Here is a 14,063-nt window from a genome sequence, read left to right as displayed (position 1 = left end):
CATATTCAGTGGCGCTGTACAATGGGTCTCTTCTAGATCCCCTTGTTCTTACACAGACCGGTGTCGTGCGTGATTCACAAATAGTTAAACTCAGAAGTAAAAATGGAGTCCCGTTCTTATCAGTTTTTCCTGTGGATTCCTCATTTGACTGCGGAATGAAGAGGTGTTTATAGTACGAGGTTACCGGCTCTCACGTGGAGATAAAAAGCCGAGACGGGAGCTCTTGTGTTATCAGGGGGCTCTCGGCACCTTTACCGTGGCAGTAATAGTGTCCGCTTCACCCCATTTACTGGGGCACAGGAGACTGGCCCCCGACATCTGGTCTTCCTGGCCCCCTGACATCTGGTTTTCCTGGCCCCCCGACATCTGGTCTTCCTGGCCCCCCAACATCAGGTCTTCCTGGCCCCCCGACATCAGGTCTTCCTGGCCCCCCGACATCCGGTCTTCCTGGCCCCCCGGCATCCGGTCTTCCTGGCCCCCCGACATCCGGTCTTCCTGGCCCTCCAAGATCCAGGTTTTCATGAACGCAACGTAATAAAAGGAAAGAAAAAACAAAACAATAATTACAATTCTAAAAGAGAGCGTCAGCGTTACAATGATGCATCAGCGATTATAAACCGGATGCACGGATTTCACCGGGTGAGCTGCCGGGACGCTGGTCCTCGAGACTTTGTTTCTAACTTTACAAGAAAACAATGAACGGCTTTAAGTTGTAAAAGCCGTTTCTGTGACTCAGAGATAATTCTCTCTCTAAGGGGAACGGTTAAACCCGACGAGGATTACTGAAGAAAACAAGAATTATTTCTATCAAACGGGAGGAAAAAACAACAAAAGAGCTAAAGTTGAGTTGGCCTCGTGATGTTTGAGGTCTTCATCTGAGGTTCAAAGTCTCCTCTGTTTGTTGATGCAGATTGCCGGTCACCCAGCCTGCAAATCGAGATATACCGGCCCCCGTGTGCTTGAGAAATCCTGCCCGGGGGGCCACACACGTCTGCTCCTCAGTCTCCAAACTGGTGAAGTCTCCACGCACGTCCCTTGGCCTCTTCGTTCTCCTCCGATACTGGAGAATCGGTCCATGCCCTCAAATCTTGTTTTTCTTTTCTTTTTTTTTCTTTTTTTTTCGGTGATAATTGTAAAATAAGCAGCTCGCTGGTGGATGGAGGTTCCGCGGGGGGGCTTATGAAGCTCAAAGCTCTTGCCGATACGTCGGGATTCCCCGCTTCTGTACTGCCACGGTTCCGTCAGCACCTGAGAGCCTTATTCACTAAACCACGAGTTGGTGTGAGAAGTAAAATGTCGGCTCGACAACTTCGCTGTGCGTTACAAGTGCAATGCTTTGTAGTGCGTAATGAAGCGGGTGAATTAACCCCTTAAGGACAATGCATTGTGAGCCCGTAGACAGCCGATTTATTCCAATAAAACGTTAAGTGCACTCGCCGGCAGTCTGATGGGGGCATCGGGTCGGGGGGTCTCTGTCGCTGATCGGTGGACTCCAAATATTTGCGCATCTCACGGTATCTGCACGGTATCTATGCGGTATCTGCGCGGTATCTGCACGGTATCTGCACGGTATCTGCACGGTATCTGTATGTATAGAACGCTCTGTTTACCGAGATCGACCTGAATTATCTAAAAGCCAACAGAAGAACGAGAGCTCTGAGGTCAGTCGGGTTTATCAGCTGTGTCAAACGCACGCTGCCGCAGACCATGCCGGGACACCACGCCGCAGACCACGCCGGGACACCACGTACGGGCAGCGAGTGCTCGCTCATTGGCTTAGAGTGCAGGGAAAAGAACCAGTCTGGGGGCTACTGTTGGCCCTGTATAATGTATGGTTAAATCAGTAAGTCGGCCCTGTATAATGTATGGTTAAATCAGTAAGTCGGCCCTGTATAATGTATGGTTAGATCAGTAAGTCGGCCCTGTATAATGTATGGTTTGATCAGTAAGTTGGCCCTGTATAATGTATGGTTAAATCAGTAAGTCGGCTCTGTATAATGTATGGTTTGATCAGTAAGTTGGCCCTGTATAATGTATGGTTAAATCAGTAAGTCGGCCCTGTATAATGTATGGTTTGATCAGTAAGTCGGCCCTGTATAATGTATGGTTAAATCAGTAAGTTGGCCCTGTATAATGTATGGTTAAATCAGTAAGTCGGCCCTGTATAACGTATGGTTAGATCAGTAAGTCGGCCCTGTATAACGTATGGTTAGATCAGTAAGTCGGCCCTGTATAATGTATAGTTAAATCAGTAAGTCGGCCCTGTATAATGTATGGTTTGATCAGTAAGTCGGCCCTGTATAATGTATGGTTTGATCCGTAAGTCGGCCCTGTATAATGTATGGTTAAATCAGTAAGTCGGCCCTGTATAATGTATAGTTAGATCAGTAAGTCGGCCCTGTATAATGTATAGTTAGATCAGTAAGTCGGCCCTGTATAATGTATGGTTAAATCAGTAAGTCGGCCCTGTAAGTCTTGCCGATCAGGCCGTTCCTTGCAGGATAGTCGGCCGGGGCTGGTGCTGATAACATCGGACCCCTTAATCCATTTCCCAGCCGTTTAGGTGATCAGCCGGTGTACGCGGTGTAATGATTGACAGAAATGCTGCATTTTGACCGGTTACGCGCCCCGCAGGCGGTCAGGGTTTACCTTTGCCCGTGGTGGTGACTCTGGACCTTGGCACATGTTGTGTTATGAATGAAGCGTTCTGGTCGTGTTCTCCGTGTCATGGCAGCCGGGGGCCGGGATTCGCTGCTCTCTCTTTGTAAAGACGCGATGGTCCGGCTGCCCCGGGCGCTGAGGAGGAAGATGCGGCGGCTCACGGAGGGTCTGCTGGATGTAAGTAGACCGCAGCGTTTCCCCGTATGGCCGCTTGGACGGGGGTCATACCGTGTCAGCGAGGTGGGATTTATAAGGTGGAGGAGTTTATTCACTAAGAATTTGCACTGAATTCTTTATGCACGATGAAGGCCGTCTCGTCTCAGGAAAGGTTCTGTAGGATCGGCTGAGCTGGCCCTGGATAATGCATAAGTCAGCGGGTGGATTTAAGTGAAACTCACTTCTTGTGGATCAGGCTCCCTGAATTTAGTTCTGTATAATGCAGTGAATTTAGGGAGTTGAAACTCCAGCTCTCCTGCAAACTCCCACTTTAGTAAATAAACTCCAAAGCCGTTTCGGCCGCTGAGCCGGCGGGAGAGACTCGTATTCCAGAACCGGCTGCAGAGCAGCAGAGACCGGGAAGTAGAAACGGAACCGGGAGCTCCGGAGAAGCTGCTGCGGCGAGGTGTGACCCCGCAGTGACGTGTGACCCCGCAGTGACGTGTGACCCCGCAGTGACGTGTGACCCCGCAGTGACGTGTGACCCCGCAGTGAGATTCACCCCGTGAAACTTTTACAACCGGACCTTTACCGTTCACATACAGTCATTCTTCCAAAGGATTTACTTTAACCTCTGTACCTGCCATCCGTCATCTTAGATTATCCAGTCCCTCTGCTCCCCAAATCAATGAACCCATCCTTACTCCCCTAATGCCCCTCTCTCCCCCCATTGCCCCTCTCTCTTCCTCTAATGCCCCTCTCTCCCCCTCTTTGCCTCTCTCTCTTCCTCTAATGCCCCTCTCTCCCCCTCTTTGCCCCTCTCTCTTCCTCTAATGCCCCTCTCCTCCCTCTTTGCCCCTCTCTCTTCCTCTAATGCCCCTCTCTCCCCCTCTTTGCCTCTCTCTCTTCCTCTAATGCCCCTCTCTCTCTTTGGGGAGACAGCCGAGTAACAAGCCCTGGCACGACCCGGAGCTGCGGAGTCGGCGGGAATCCGCGCAGAGAAGGGTGAATGCGTGTAAATAAACGGCATTCTCACGCCGGCCGCCGGCCCGGACTTGCTGTTTTTATTTTGTGGGTGTTTTTTTCATTGATTTTCCTTTCTGTGCTGTCTGGTTTTTCTTGTTTGGCTTCTTTTATTAATGTCTTCATTGTCGTACGCTCGTCTGGAAGCCTCTGTTTCAGGATAAGGACAGTTTTATCATTTTATAATATCGGCCCCTCTTCTGCTTTTCTGTCGTTTTCTCCGCCGCGGATTACAGAAAATCTTTTATAAATATATATAATATTACCATGAGATTTGATGTGAAATCCTGCTTTTTGGTCAGTGCGCTCGCTCCACGGCCCCATGTCTGCTACCGATTTGTAAATGAAATGGTTAATAGAGCTAATTCCCCGCAGGAAGCGAGGAGGTTCTGTACATCAACACGCGTGGCTCGGCGTGTTACATGTGTAAGCGGATGTGTAGATTTGGTGTGACAAGTCCTAATCCTCTCCAATGGAAAAAACCTGCTTTCTGTGACTTTTTTTTACCCCCCAAACTGAACAGACAGAGCTACATTTTTCAAAAAGTTAAGGTCATTTGTTTAGTTTTAGGGTAAAACGGCCTGTTTTGCTCCACGTCGTATTTCATACGAGTAAATGAGCCGCTTGGATGAAGCGGCACCGCGAGCGTCTCGTTCCCCCTGCGTAGTCGTTTGCAGCGCTCTCGAGTCCCGTCTGGGGATCCTGGCGACTGCGTGGTGTGGCCCTGCGTGGTGTGGCCCTGCGTGGTGTGGCCCTGCGTGGTGTGGCAGCTGCGTGGTGTGGCAGCTGCGTGGTGTGGCAGCTGCGTGGTGTGGCCCTGCGTGGTGTGGCAGCTGCGTGGTGTGGCAGCTGCGTGGTGTGGCAGCTGCGTGGTGTGGCAGCTGCGTGGTGTGGCAGCTGCGTGGTGTGGCCCTGCGTGGTGTGGCGGCTGCGTGGTGTGGCCCTGCGTGGTGTGGCCCTGCATGGTGTGGCCCTGCGTGGTGTGGCCCTGCATGGTGTGGCCCTTGTGGTTTGCTCCTGGGGGCCCCACGGCGTGGCTGGCAGGCTGGAGTTATTATGGAGTAGTACGACATTACGCGTGCGTTTCTATGACATCACAAAGAGACGTGGCGTATTATCCAGATATTGTGCTGGAGCCGTCCCTGCGGATGGGGGGGGGGACAGGGACCCCCTCCATGCAGCTCCGGGCTATGATGTATGTGTTTATATACATTATAAATCATCATTATACATCATCCTCTGCGAAAAGGCTGACATTACGAGTATAAACAGGATTTACACGACTTTCTCCGTATCCAGAGCCGGAAACCACCCGGGCCCCCGCCAGGTGTCTTCTCCTCTCTGTCCGCGGCCCCCGGGGCTGGCAGTACCCTGCGTTGTTGATGTTGCGTGAGAATTACCCACGCTTACCTTGGACGTGTGAGAGGTCCGGAGGTCAGCGCGGCGCGCAGGCCGTTTTTTATCCCTCTGTACCTGACAGTTTCTCGCCCGTGGGTCTGGAGCCGGCCTCCTCCACGTCATCCGGATCTCCTGCTTTATTTCTCCTGGGACAGGGGGACATGTTTGATAAACACGGGAGAGCAGACCTCGCGCGGTTCCTTCGCTCGTTGAGACGGGTCAGGCGGACGGATGCCGGCGTCACCCACTTTGGGCCGGGAGTTATTGAGTAATTCGGGCTTTCGGTTCATAAATCACAGCTGTGCGTTCTGAGACACAACCCAGCGCAGAAACAGTTAAAAAAGGATACTTTACAGAAACATTGTGCCTGTTTTTCGTCTTCGTTGAATTATGCCTTTCGTTTCAGGGTTGGTTCGTTCACCTCAGTGGTAACATTGTTCCAGTCGGTTTAGATTTGTACGATTTGACATGGGGGGGGCGGTCTGCTCTGATTGGCTGTTAATAACATCCGTTTCTCCTTATTCCTGCAGGTCTACACTTCCCACGGACCCTCGGTCATCATGCCCACATGGTTCTGCTCCAGGGAGTGGTTCTGCCACGTCGGACAGTTTGTCGAGGACGGCACGGTGAGCCCAGCAAATCACCGCGTGCTCCGGGGGTCATGATCCTCCCCGAGAGATACGCGCCGTGCATTAAACACCCAAACTGTTTTACCGGGCTGGGGTGCGCGTAATGAGTGTACCCCCTTACCTTAACCTCAGGGTTACGCCTCATTCCTTTGTGGGTACCGGTAGGTGTCCGGGGGCCGTTACCCGCGAGGCGCTGCCTTTGAGGGAACCGTATAAGGAATATTTATAGGGATTAAGAATTCGCTTTATAAGGAGACGTCTCGGCCGACCTCTGACGCTTCTTATTTCTTCAGCCTTTAAAGGCCGGCGCTTTTCCACTTATTATCAGAATCCCGAGCGATGAGGACAGGCTGTCACGGTGCCAGGATCAACATCGCCGCAGCCGGGCTCATCCGGTACCAAAGATCACCAAGCGATGTCGCGGGACAGAGGGCTGGTGTGTTTATTATGTCAAAGCAGCGAGGATCGGCCGCGATGAGCGCAATACGTTGGGATTATATATCGTGTTACTGATGCTGGAGAAGGTCCTCTGTGCTACATGTTACAGCGTGCGATACGTTAACAGAGCAATGACACCCCCAAGATCGTCAGTGATGGGGGGATTGTGATCATTAGCTGTCACAAGGGCTCCCAATCTAACGGTATAATGAGAGACTGATAAACGTCTAGTCTAGCGCTGGAACATTTTCCCCACTCGTAGAAATAAGAAATGCCGTCTTCCGCTGCTTCCCGGTGTAAGTTCCTCGTGGAGGTGGCACTAGGTGAGGAAAGCCTCTTCCATCACCGCTATCAGTAATCACACGCGGCCCCCGCGCTGGCCTTTAGGCACACAAAGTGCTCATGATTTTTTTATAGCATTAACTCCCCAGTTGTTTTGGGGGATTTTCACTGGAGAAAGCAGTTATGATAACTAATTAATTGCATGTTCTAGAGCTAAAAGCCCCCTGACGCTGCGGGGTAACTGTGCGTTTATTGTGTTCTGTACTAATTGCACCAAATGTTAGCTGTACCTGCGCGAATTCAGTGCCAGGGCTTGGGGTGTGAAATGCAGCCGCTAGAATAATGTTAGTTTTGCGCAGAGCCGGGGGAACAAGCTGAGAGAGGAATGAAACCGTCAGCAAGACGTCGGCCACAGCTTCCTGAAGCCTCTGCTGCCGTTACGCCTCCGGCAATCACCGGCGCACAACAGGAGGCTGTTCTGTCTCTGGCACGGAGGGGAAATCATTTAACGTTCTACCTGGGGTGGAATTATTACGTAAATCGCCCCCTGTTTCCCACCCGAGGTCGCTGGATTTCTGATCCGGCGCCTTGTGTTGGGTTTGTCGCTTCCCTGTTACATCGCGGGAATGAAAGCGAGACAACGGGAGACAAAGTAACAAATACAGCGAATGAACATAACCCTGAGAACGTATTCTGTCCATGATGTGTAGAGGGCTCCCCACACCTGGTTTTGTGGCCCCTGATGTTACTTTCATCTCCTTGCGTCTGTGATGTGTGAATAATAATCCAATAATTGGTAATCTTATCGCGCTGGGGGGGGGCTGTAACCGGAGGTCAAATAATGTTTCCTATTCTCTAAAGAAAACCCCACATTTTAACTTTTTTTTATTTTTTAGGGGACCCCAGAAGACTTGCTGTTTTTTTACGAGCACCTTCGCAAGGGTGGCGATGTGCAGCGGGTGGATGAGTGTCTCCTGAAATATCGCTACCACGAGCATGCTGCCACGCACTCGGTGTCAGAGTAAGTCCTCCCCACACACAGCCACGTGTCTGTCGTTATATATGAAACATAAGTGAGTGGTCTGTGCAGCCTAGCGCCTCGGGAAATTATTTGTGATGATTATTTATTAGCAAACATTGCAGCTTGTAATATCCCAGCATGCACCTGGCCTCTTTCTTAGTAAGCGGTGGAAATGATGATGCTGGTTATAATAATTCCTGGAAATGTAGCGATTATAAATTATAAAATATTCAAATGAAATCACAGGACTGATCTTTAATAGAGAATTATGTTGATTTTCGTTTCCTGGGCTGTTGGAATGCAGTAAGTGCTGGCGAGGGAGCTTATGGCATGCGGTGCATGCTGGTTGTTTGCACCAATCTCTCCCAGGTTCTGCCGGGGCTCTCTGAGTTGTCTGCCAAGCTGCCGGGGCTCTTTGAGCTATCTGCGTTGCTGCCGGGGCTCCCTGAGTTGTCTGCGTTGCTGCTGGGGCTCTCTGAGCTGTCTGCCGAGCTGCCGGGGCTCCCTGAGTTGTCTGCGTGGCTGCCGGGGCTCTCTGAGCTGTCTGCCGAGCTGCCGGGGCTCCCTGAGTTGTCTGCGTGGCTGCCGGGGCTCTCTGAGCTGTCTGCGTGGCTGCCGGGGCTCTCTGAGCTGTCTGCCGAGCTGCCGGGGCTCCCTGAGTTGTCTGTGTTGCTGCCGGGGCTCCCTGAGTTGTCTGCGTTGCTGCTGGGGCTCTCTGGGTTGTCTGCCGAGCTGCCGGGGCTCCCTGAGTTGTCTGGAATGGTAACCGGAGTCTGATCTAGGGCGAGCCCCGCGGTGTCCGAGCGGCGCAGGTTTACTCTCTAGAGAAGCTCACGGACACCGGGGTTAAAGAGACATCCAACCTGTTGGATCCGAGCGCCTTGCAGAGAGACATCGCCCGGCCTGGTTTGAAACATCAAACATGTTAAGACCGGCGAGATGGGAGATAAAACGGATCGCTTCTGATCTTTGATGGACAGTTTGAGAAGTTTGCTCGGGGGGGTTTCACACGGCGGAGATCTTCATTATCTTAACGCGTTCAGTGCCAGAGGCTCCCCGTCTCCTTATAAACGTTTTGTGCCAATTCAGCAGTATTAGAAATGATTTACGAGGAACCCGCGTGATTTTTTATTTAGACCTCTCAGTAAAGTATCATTTCCCGGCAAACGATTGTTTTCTGGGATAATCTTGATTTTCCATTGTTGCTGGATTTGTAATTATTTGTAAGAAGCGCCGTTGATGACGCTTGTGGGCCGTTGCGGAAGCCGTGTGCCGGGCCGGCAGCCTCTTCCACGTAGTGACTGGCGTTTGCCGCAATATGTCCTCTTTTCATTTAATAGACTGTCCTTTCGAGTCGGTAATTAACGGCTGCTCGGAGACTCTGATTTAACCCAGGAGAAGCCAGGTGAGCAAAAGGTTTCCGGCAGCTGCATTTACCACCTGCCTGCCAGAGAGATCGGGGCAAATAGCTGGGTTTTTGGTTAAACCCCCCACTTGCTGTTCTCCGTCAGTGGGTTCTCACACTCTTATCAGTCGCTCGGAGGCGATAAAACAGCAAGTCCCTGCGGCTCGGGCTGCAGCTGTCCCGGCTCCTCGCTGGGAAATGCGTGTGAAGGAGCCCCCAGCCCTGCCAGACCCAGGTACTCCGGCTGGGACCGCCCCGGGGCCACAGGCAGGGAGCCAACGTTCTTGGCCTAGGATGTGCTGGTAAAGTCGAGGCGAGACGGAGACCAAAGTGCGGCCGGTCCCATATTCTTTATTCTAGGCGTATAGGTTTCTTCTGGTCCTGCGCGGGTTAAAACGTTTTAAACAGCAGGAAATAGAAAAAACTGCTGAATCAACCCGATTAGGATCTCGGCGAAGAGGTCGCTCCGTGGAACCGCGTCTTGTACCCCCAGAGGGTGAGCTCTGAAAACACTAGTGAGATTCCGGCGCTGCGTTACCCCGCGGCTGTTATTACCCCGGGCTCCGGGCGAGATGGGTTTGCTGAAATATCTGGTGTCCGATATGAGTCCGCGAGGGCGGCTTGACGCGGGCGCCGTGTACCGGTTATACTGTGTGCTGGGTGACGCGCATGCGCATCGCCGGTAACCGCTGCAACCTGTCTCTATGTAGCGCTGGTTTGTTAATCGTGCCCCATCTTCTTTAGGGACACCATCTGGGAGCACCGCGTACGCTTCCTCGAGGAGAGGGTCCTTCGGCACTGGCCGTCCTTCACCATCTGGAATGCCGGGAAGCAAGGAAGGAAGCTTTACCGCAGCCTGACGGCCGACAACCGGGCGAAGGTCAGTGTCTGCCGGTACCGTTACGTTTTGTTAATCAATGTTACGTTTCTCAATCCAAGTGTCGGAATAAGTTACGTTTTGTGTTTTTTTTTATACATATTTTCTGAACGTTAATATCTAGGGCTTTATAACCCCAAACAAACGGCTTTATTGCCCGTCCCTCATACTGAGTCCCGCGTTGCACCCGGGTGATTGGGCAGATTGATGAAAGCTCATTAGATCGGGTTAGGGGGCTACGTACAGAACCCCCCCGCGTCTCCATAAACAGAGACCTTTTCTCACCTCGGATTCACCATTTTTCAGTAAAAGGCATATTTTTCAGAGTACGAGTTTCTGTCCCGGGTTCTGTTCGCGTAATGAATGACTGTAGGGATTCCGCCGTGTTTTCTTTAGTCCTCCCCGCAGGATTAGTGAGTTAAAGGCAGGTTCGGGGATGTTTGCCGCGTCTATTTATTCTCATAACACGTTGAGGTGCGGGATCCGGGCAGATGTGCGCGGATGATGATGATGATAGACGATTGCCGCTGTCTCCCTGACGTGTTTTCTTTTAATAACTTTACAAACGTTGGGCGTATGATGGCCATTAGGGTCCCGGACCACCCGCAGCTTCCCACCAGAGATTAAAACCTAATCCTGCACCGTAGCTTGTAGGGACGCACCGGGCCCTCGCCTCGGACGTGCCAGGGGGCCATTGATGGACGGGCAGATACTCCCTGAAGCCCGTGTCCCCCGGTGATAGCTCTGCGGGATTCGGGCGATGTTTTACCGCATTCTCCAAAGCAACCCTCCGATGTCTCCGGGGTCTTCTGCGTCGCAGAGCTTATTGATGATCAGTAAGGGGCTTCTGTGACACGGTGGGTTTTGTGGCTCCTCGTGCTCTTCATTTGATGGCGTTATATAAAACAATAATTAATACAGAGATATAGAGAATATATATGGGAGGATATATAGGAGGATATAGAGAATATATATGGGAGGATATATAGGATATATATGGGAGGATATTGAGGATATATATATGGGAGGATATTGAGGACATATATATGGGAGGATATAGAGGATATATATGGGAGGATATAGATGATATATATGGGAGGATATAGAGGATATATATGGGAGGATATAGGGGATATATATGGGAGGATATATATATGGGAGGATATATAGGAGTATATAGGGTTCCCACCGGGTGATCTGGGGAAAGGGCCGCTCTAGGAATATCGCTCCGTCTGTGACTCCCGTGTCGGTCCCGGCGTCCCGATGAACCCGGCGGGTAAAAGCCGATTGATTGGAGAATAAGAGAGATCACGCGGGTGATGCGGAGACCGCTCTGTAAACACGCAAAGCCGGCATCTCCATTCCGACAGACGCCGCGATTTCTACAAAAGCAAATAAAACCGTTTTACTAACTTAATCAAAGACAGCGGAGAGACCACCCAGCCTGCCGGCCGACGGCTTTTACCCCGTCAGTGCTTTCTTACCGCGGTGTTTGTTGACATTCGTAAATAACAGACGTGCGGCGCTTTTTCAAAAAATATTCATGGTCCGGGGCTTGTATGATGCGGCGGGGGCGATGCATAGGGTCAGATCCTGACTCTGCTCTCGGTTTTTCCTCCCCGGTCTCCAGCCGTCGAAGCCCTACTGAAATCCTGTTTTCTCTCCCCAGGTTGTCGCTTTCTGTGACGTCGATAAGAATAAAATCTCCAAAGGGTTTTACACGTTCGAGGAATCGCAGGTGAGTGTTTTACGTTTCTGGAGGCCTCTGGCAGGTGTTCCCGGGGCCAGCGGATCCGGCTCAATCCATTGTGGGCAGATAAGCCAGACGGGGCATTAATGCGGCCGGGGGCAGCGGCCGGTAATAGGAAACGAGAGGCTGGGGCCCGTGTCAGGAGGGAAGGGGTTAAACAGGCATGAGCTCCGGAATGATCTCGCTGAATCACGTGTTCTGTTTGCTTTCATGTTTGGGGTCTTCTGTGGCCCAAATAAGATTTATACAGAAAGGAGCGAGGGGTCTTTCTGGGTTTGGTTTTTTAGGGCCACGCGAGGCTGGGGTTTGGAGCCGGCACCCTGTTCTCTGCCGCCGTTACATAGCAGTATTAGCGCATTAAACGCTTATGGCCAAACACCTGACTTGCCTCTTGGCAGCTCTACCCAGACCCTCGGCCCCCCCCCGCTGCAGCTCTACCCAGACCCTCAGCCCCCCCGCTGCAGCTCTACCCAGACCCTCGGCCCCCCGCTTCAGCTCTACCCAGACCCTCGGCCCCCCGCTGCAGCTCTACGCAGACCATCGGCCCCCCGGCATCACATGACGTTTCTTGTCTCTCTATCAGGAGCAGCCGAAGCCGAAGATTCCCGTCATTCACTTTCAAGACGCGAAGCCTCCTTTTATTGTCTGCGTGAAACTGGTGAGTTCTGGGTCATGCGTGTTAAAGCGTCTGACACGCGTGAGTCTTTCGGAGGGCGCGTGACACGACACACAGGTCAGAAACTGCGCTGCAGAGTATGTTGGTGCTATATTGATAAATAATACTAACTGCACTGACACGTGCACGCTAACATCATACGCACACTCAGTCTAACATCATGCAGTAACACACGCTAATATATACACTCACATACTTAACACATACAAACACACACTCTGACTTCATACACTTATACACACTTATCATACAGTAACACGCACACATACACATTCTACCTCCATACAGTAACACGCACACATACACATTCTACCTCCATACAGTAACACGCACACATACACATTATTCCTCCATACAGTAACACACACACATTGTACCTCCATACAGTAACACACACACACACACATTCTACCTCCATACATTAACACGCAGACATACACATTCTACCTCCATACAGTAACACACACACATACACATTCTACCTCCATACAGTAACACGCACACACACACATTCTACCTCCATACAGTAACACGCACACATACACACATTCTACCTCCATACAGTAACACGCACACACACACACATTCTACCTCCATACAGTAACACGCACACATACACATTGTACCTCCATACAGTAACACACACACATACACATTCTACCTCCATACAGTAACACGCACACATACACATTGTTCCTCCATACAGTAACACGCACACACACACACACACACACACACTACCTCCATACAGTAACACGCACACATACACATTGTACCTCCATACAGTAACACACACACATACACATTGTACCTCCATACAGTAACACACACACACACACATTCTACCTCCATACAGTAACACGCACACATACACACATTCTACCTCCATACAGTAACACGCACACACACACACATTCTACCTCCATACAGTAACACGCACACATACACATTCTACCTCCATACAGTAACACGCACACATACACATTCTACCTCCATACAGTAACACGCAGACATACACATTGTACCTCCATACAGTAACACGCACACACACATTGTTCCTCCATACAGTAACACGCACACATACACATTCTACCTCCATACAGTAACACATGCTAACATTATACACCATAACACTTATACACTCTTATCATGTAGTAACAAGCACACTCAGACACAGACACCATATGCGCACACACTCAGCATACACTAACACACCCGCTAACACTATACACTATCACATTCACACTCGATATGTGCGTGTTACTGTATGTAGGCAACCATCATACAGTAACATGTACACATACACATGTATCAGCATACACTTCACACTCTTACTCACACATGCTAACACCATAAATCACTTGTTATCATACACTAACACATGCACACTTTGCCTCTATACAGTAACACACTCAAGCTAACATACAATAACGCCTGCATACAGTGTCTCTGCTACCACACACGTCCACATACTCACACTCTAACACCATACACATACTCACACTCTCCAACACCATACACATACTCACACTCTCCAACACCATACACTATACACATACTCACACTCTAACACCATACTCATACTCACACTCTCCAACACCATACACATACTCACACTCTCCAACACCATACACTATACGCATACTCACAGTAGCGTCAGTTCGATTACATGGGTCATGTGTATGTTTGGTGTAGGTGGCATTAGCTGGATTTACTAATAAATCATTGGTGAAACATTCCGTTTAGC

At 50.6% G+C, this 14,063-nt stretch overlaps 1 protein-coding gene across 1 annotated transcript in view; it reads left to right on the top strand.

Moving 5' to 3' along the window:
• The window catches only part of B3GNTL1 (UDP-GlcNAc:betaGal beta-1,3-N-acetylglucosaminyltransferase like 1), a 60,381-nt gene that overhangs the window by 42,772 nt on the left and 3,546 nt on the right, over positions 1-14,063 (top strand). The window contains exons 7-11 of the mRNA XM_053453108.1: positions 5,769-5,864; positions 7,484-7,608; positions 9,758-9,893; positions 11,560-11,628; positions 12,224-12,298. Coding sequence (XP_053309083.1) covers positions 5,769-5,864; positions 7,484-7,608; positions 9,758-9,893; positions 11,560-11,628; positions 12,224-12,298 — 501 coding nt within the window. The remainder of the gene's footprint in view (positions 1-5,768; positions 5,865-7,483; positions 7,609-9,757; positions 9,894-11,559; positions 11,629-12,223; positions 12,299-14,063) is intronic.

Source organism: Spea bombifrons, chromosome 13, assembly GCF_027358695.1.
Source record: "Spea bombifrons isolate aSpeBom1 chromosome 13, aSpeBom1.2.pri, whole genome shotgun sequence".
In the NCBI taxonomy this organism is placed as follows: Eukaryota; Metazoa; Chordata; class Amphibia; order Anura; family Pelobatidae; genus Spea; species Spea bombifrons.
Note: the sequence above shows the minus strand (reverse complement) of the source record. Positions and strands in the feature narration are given on the sequence as shown.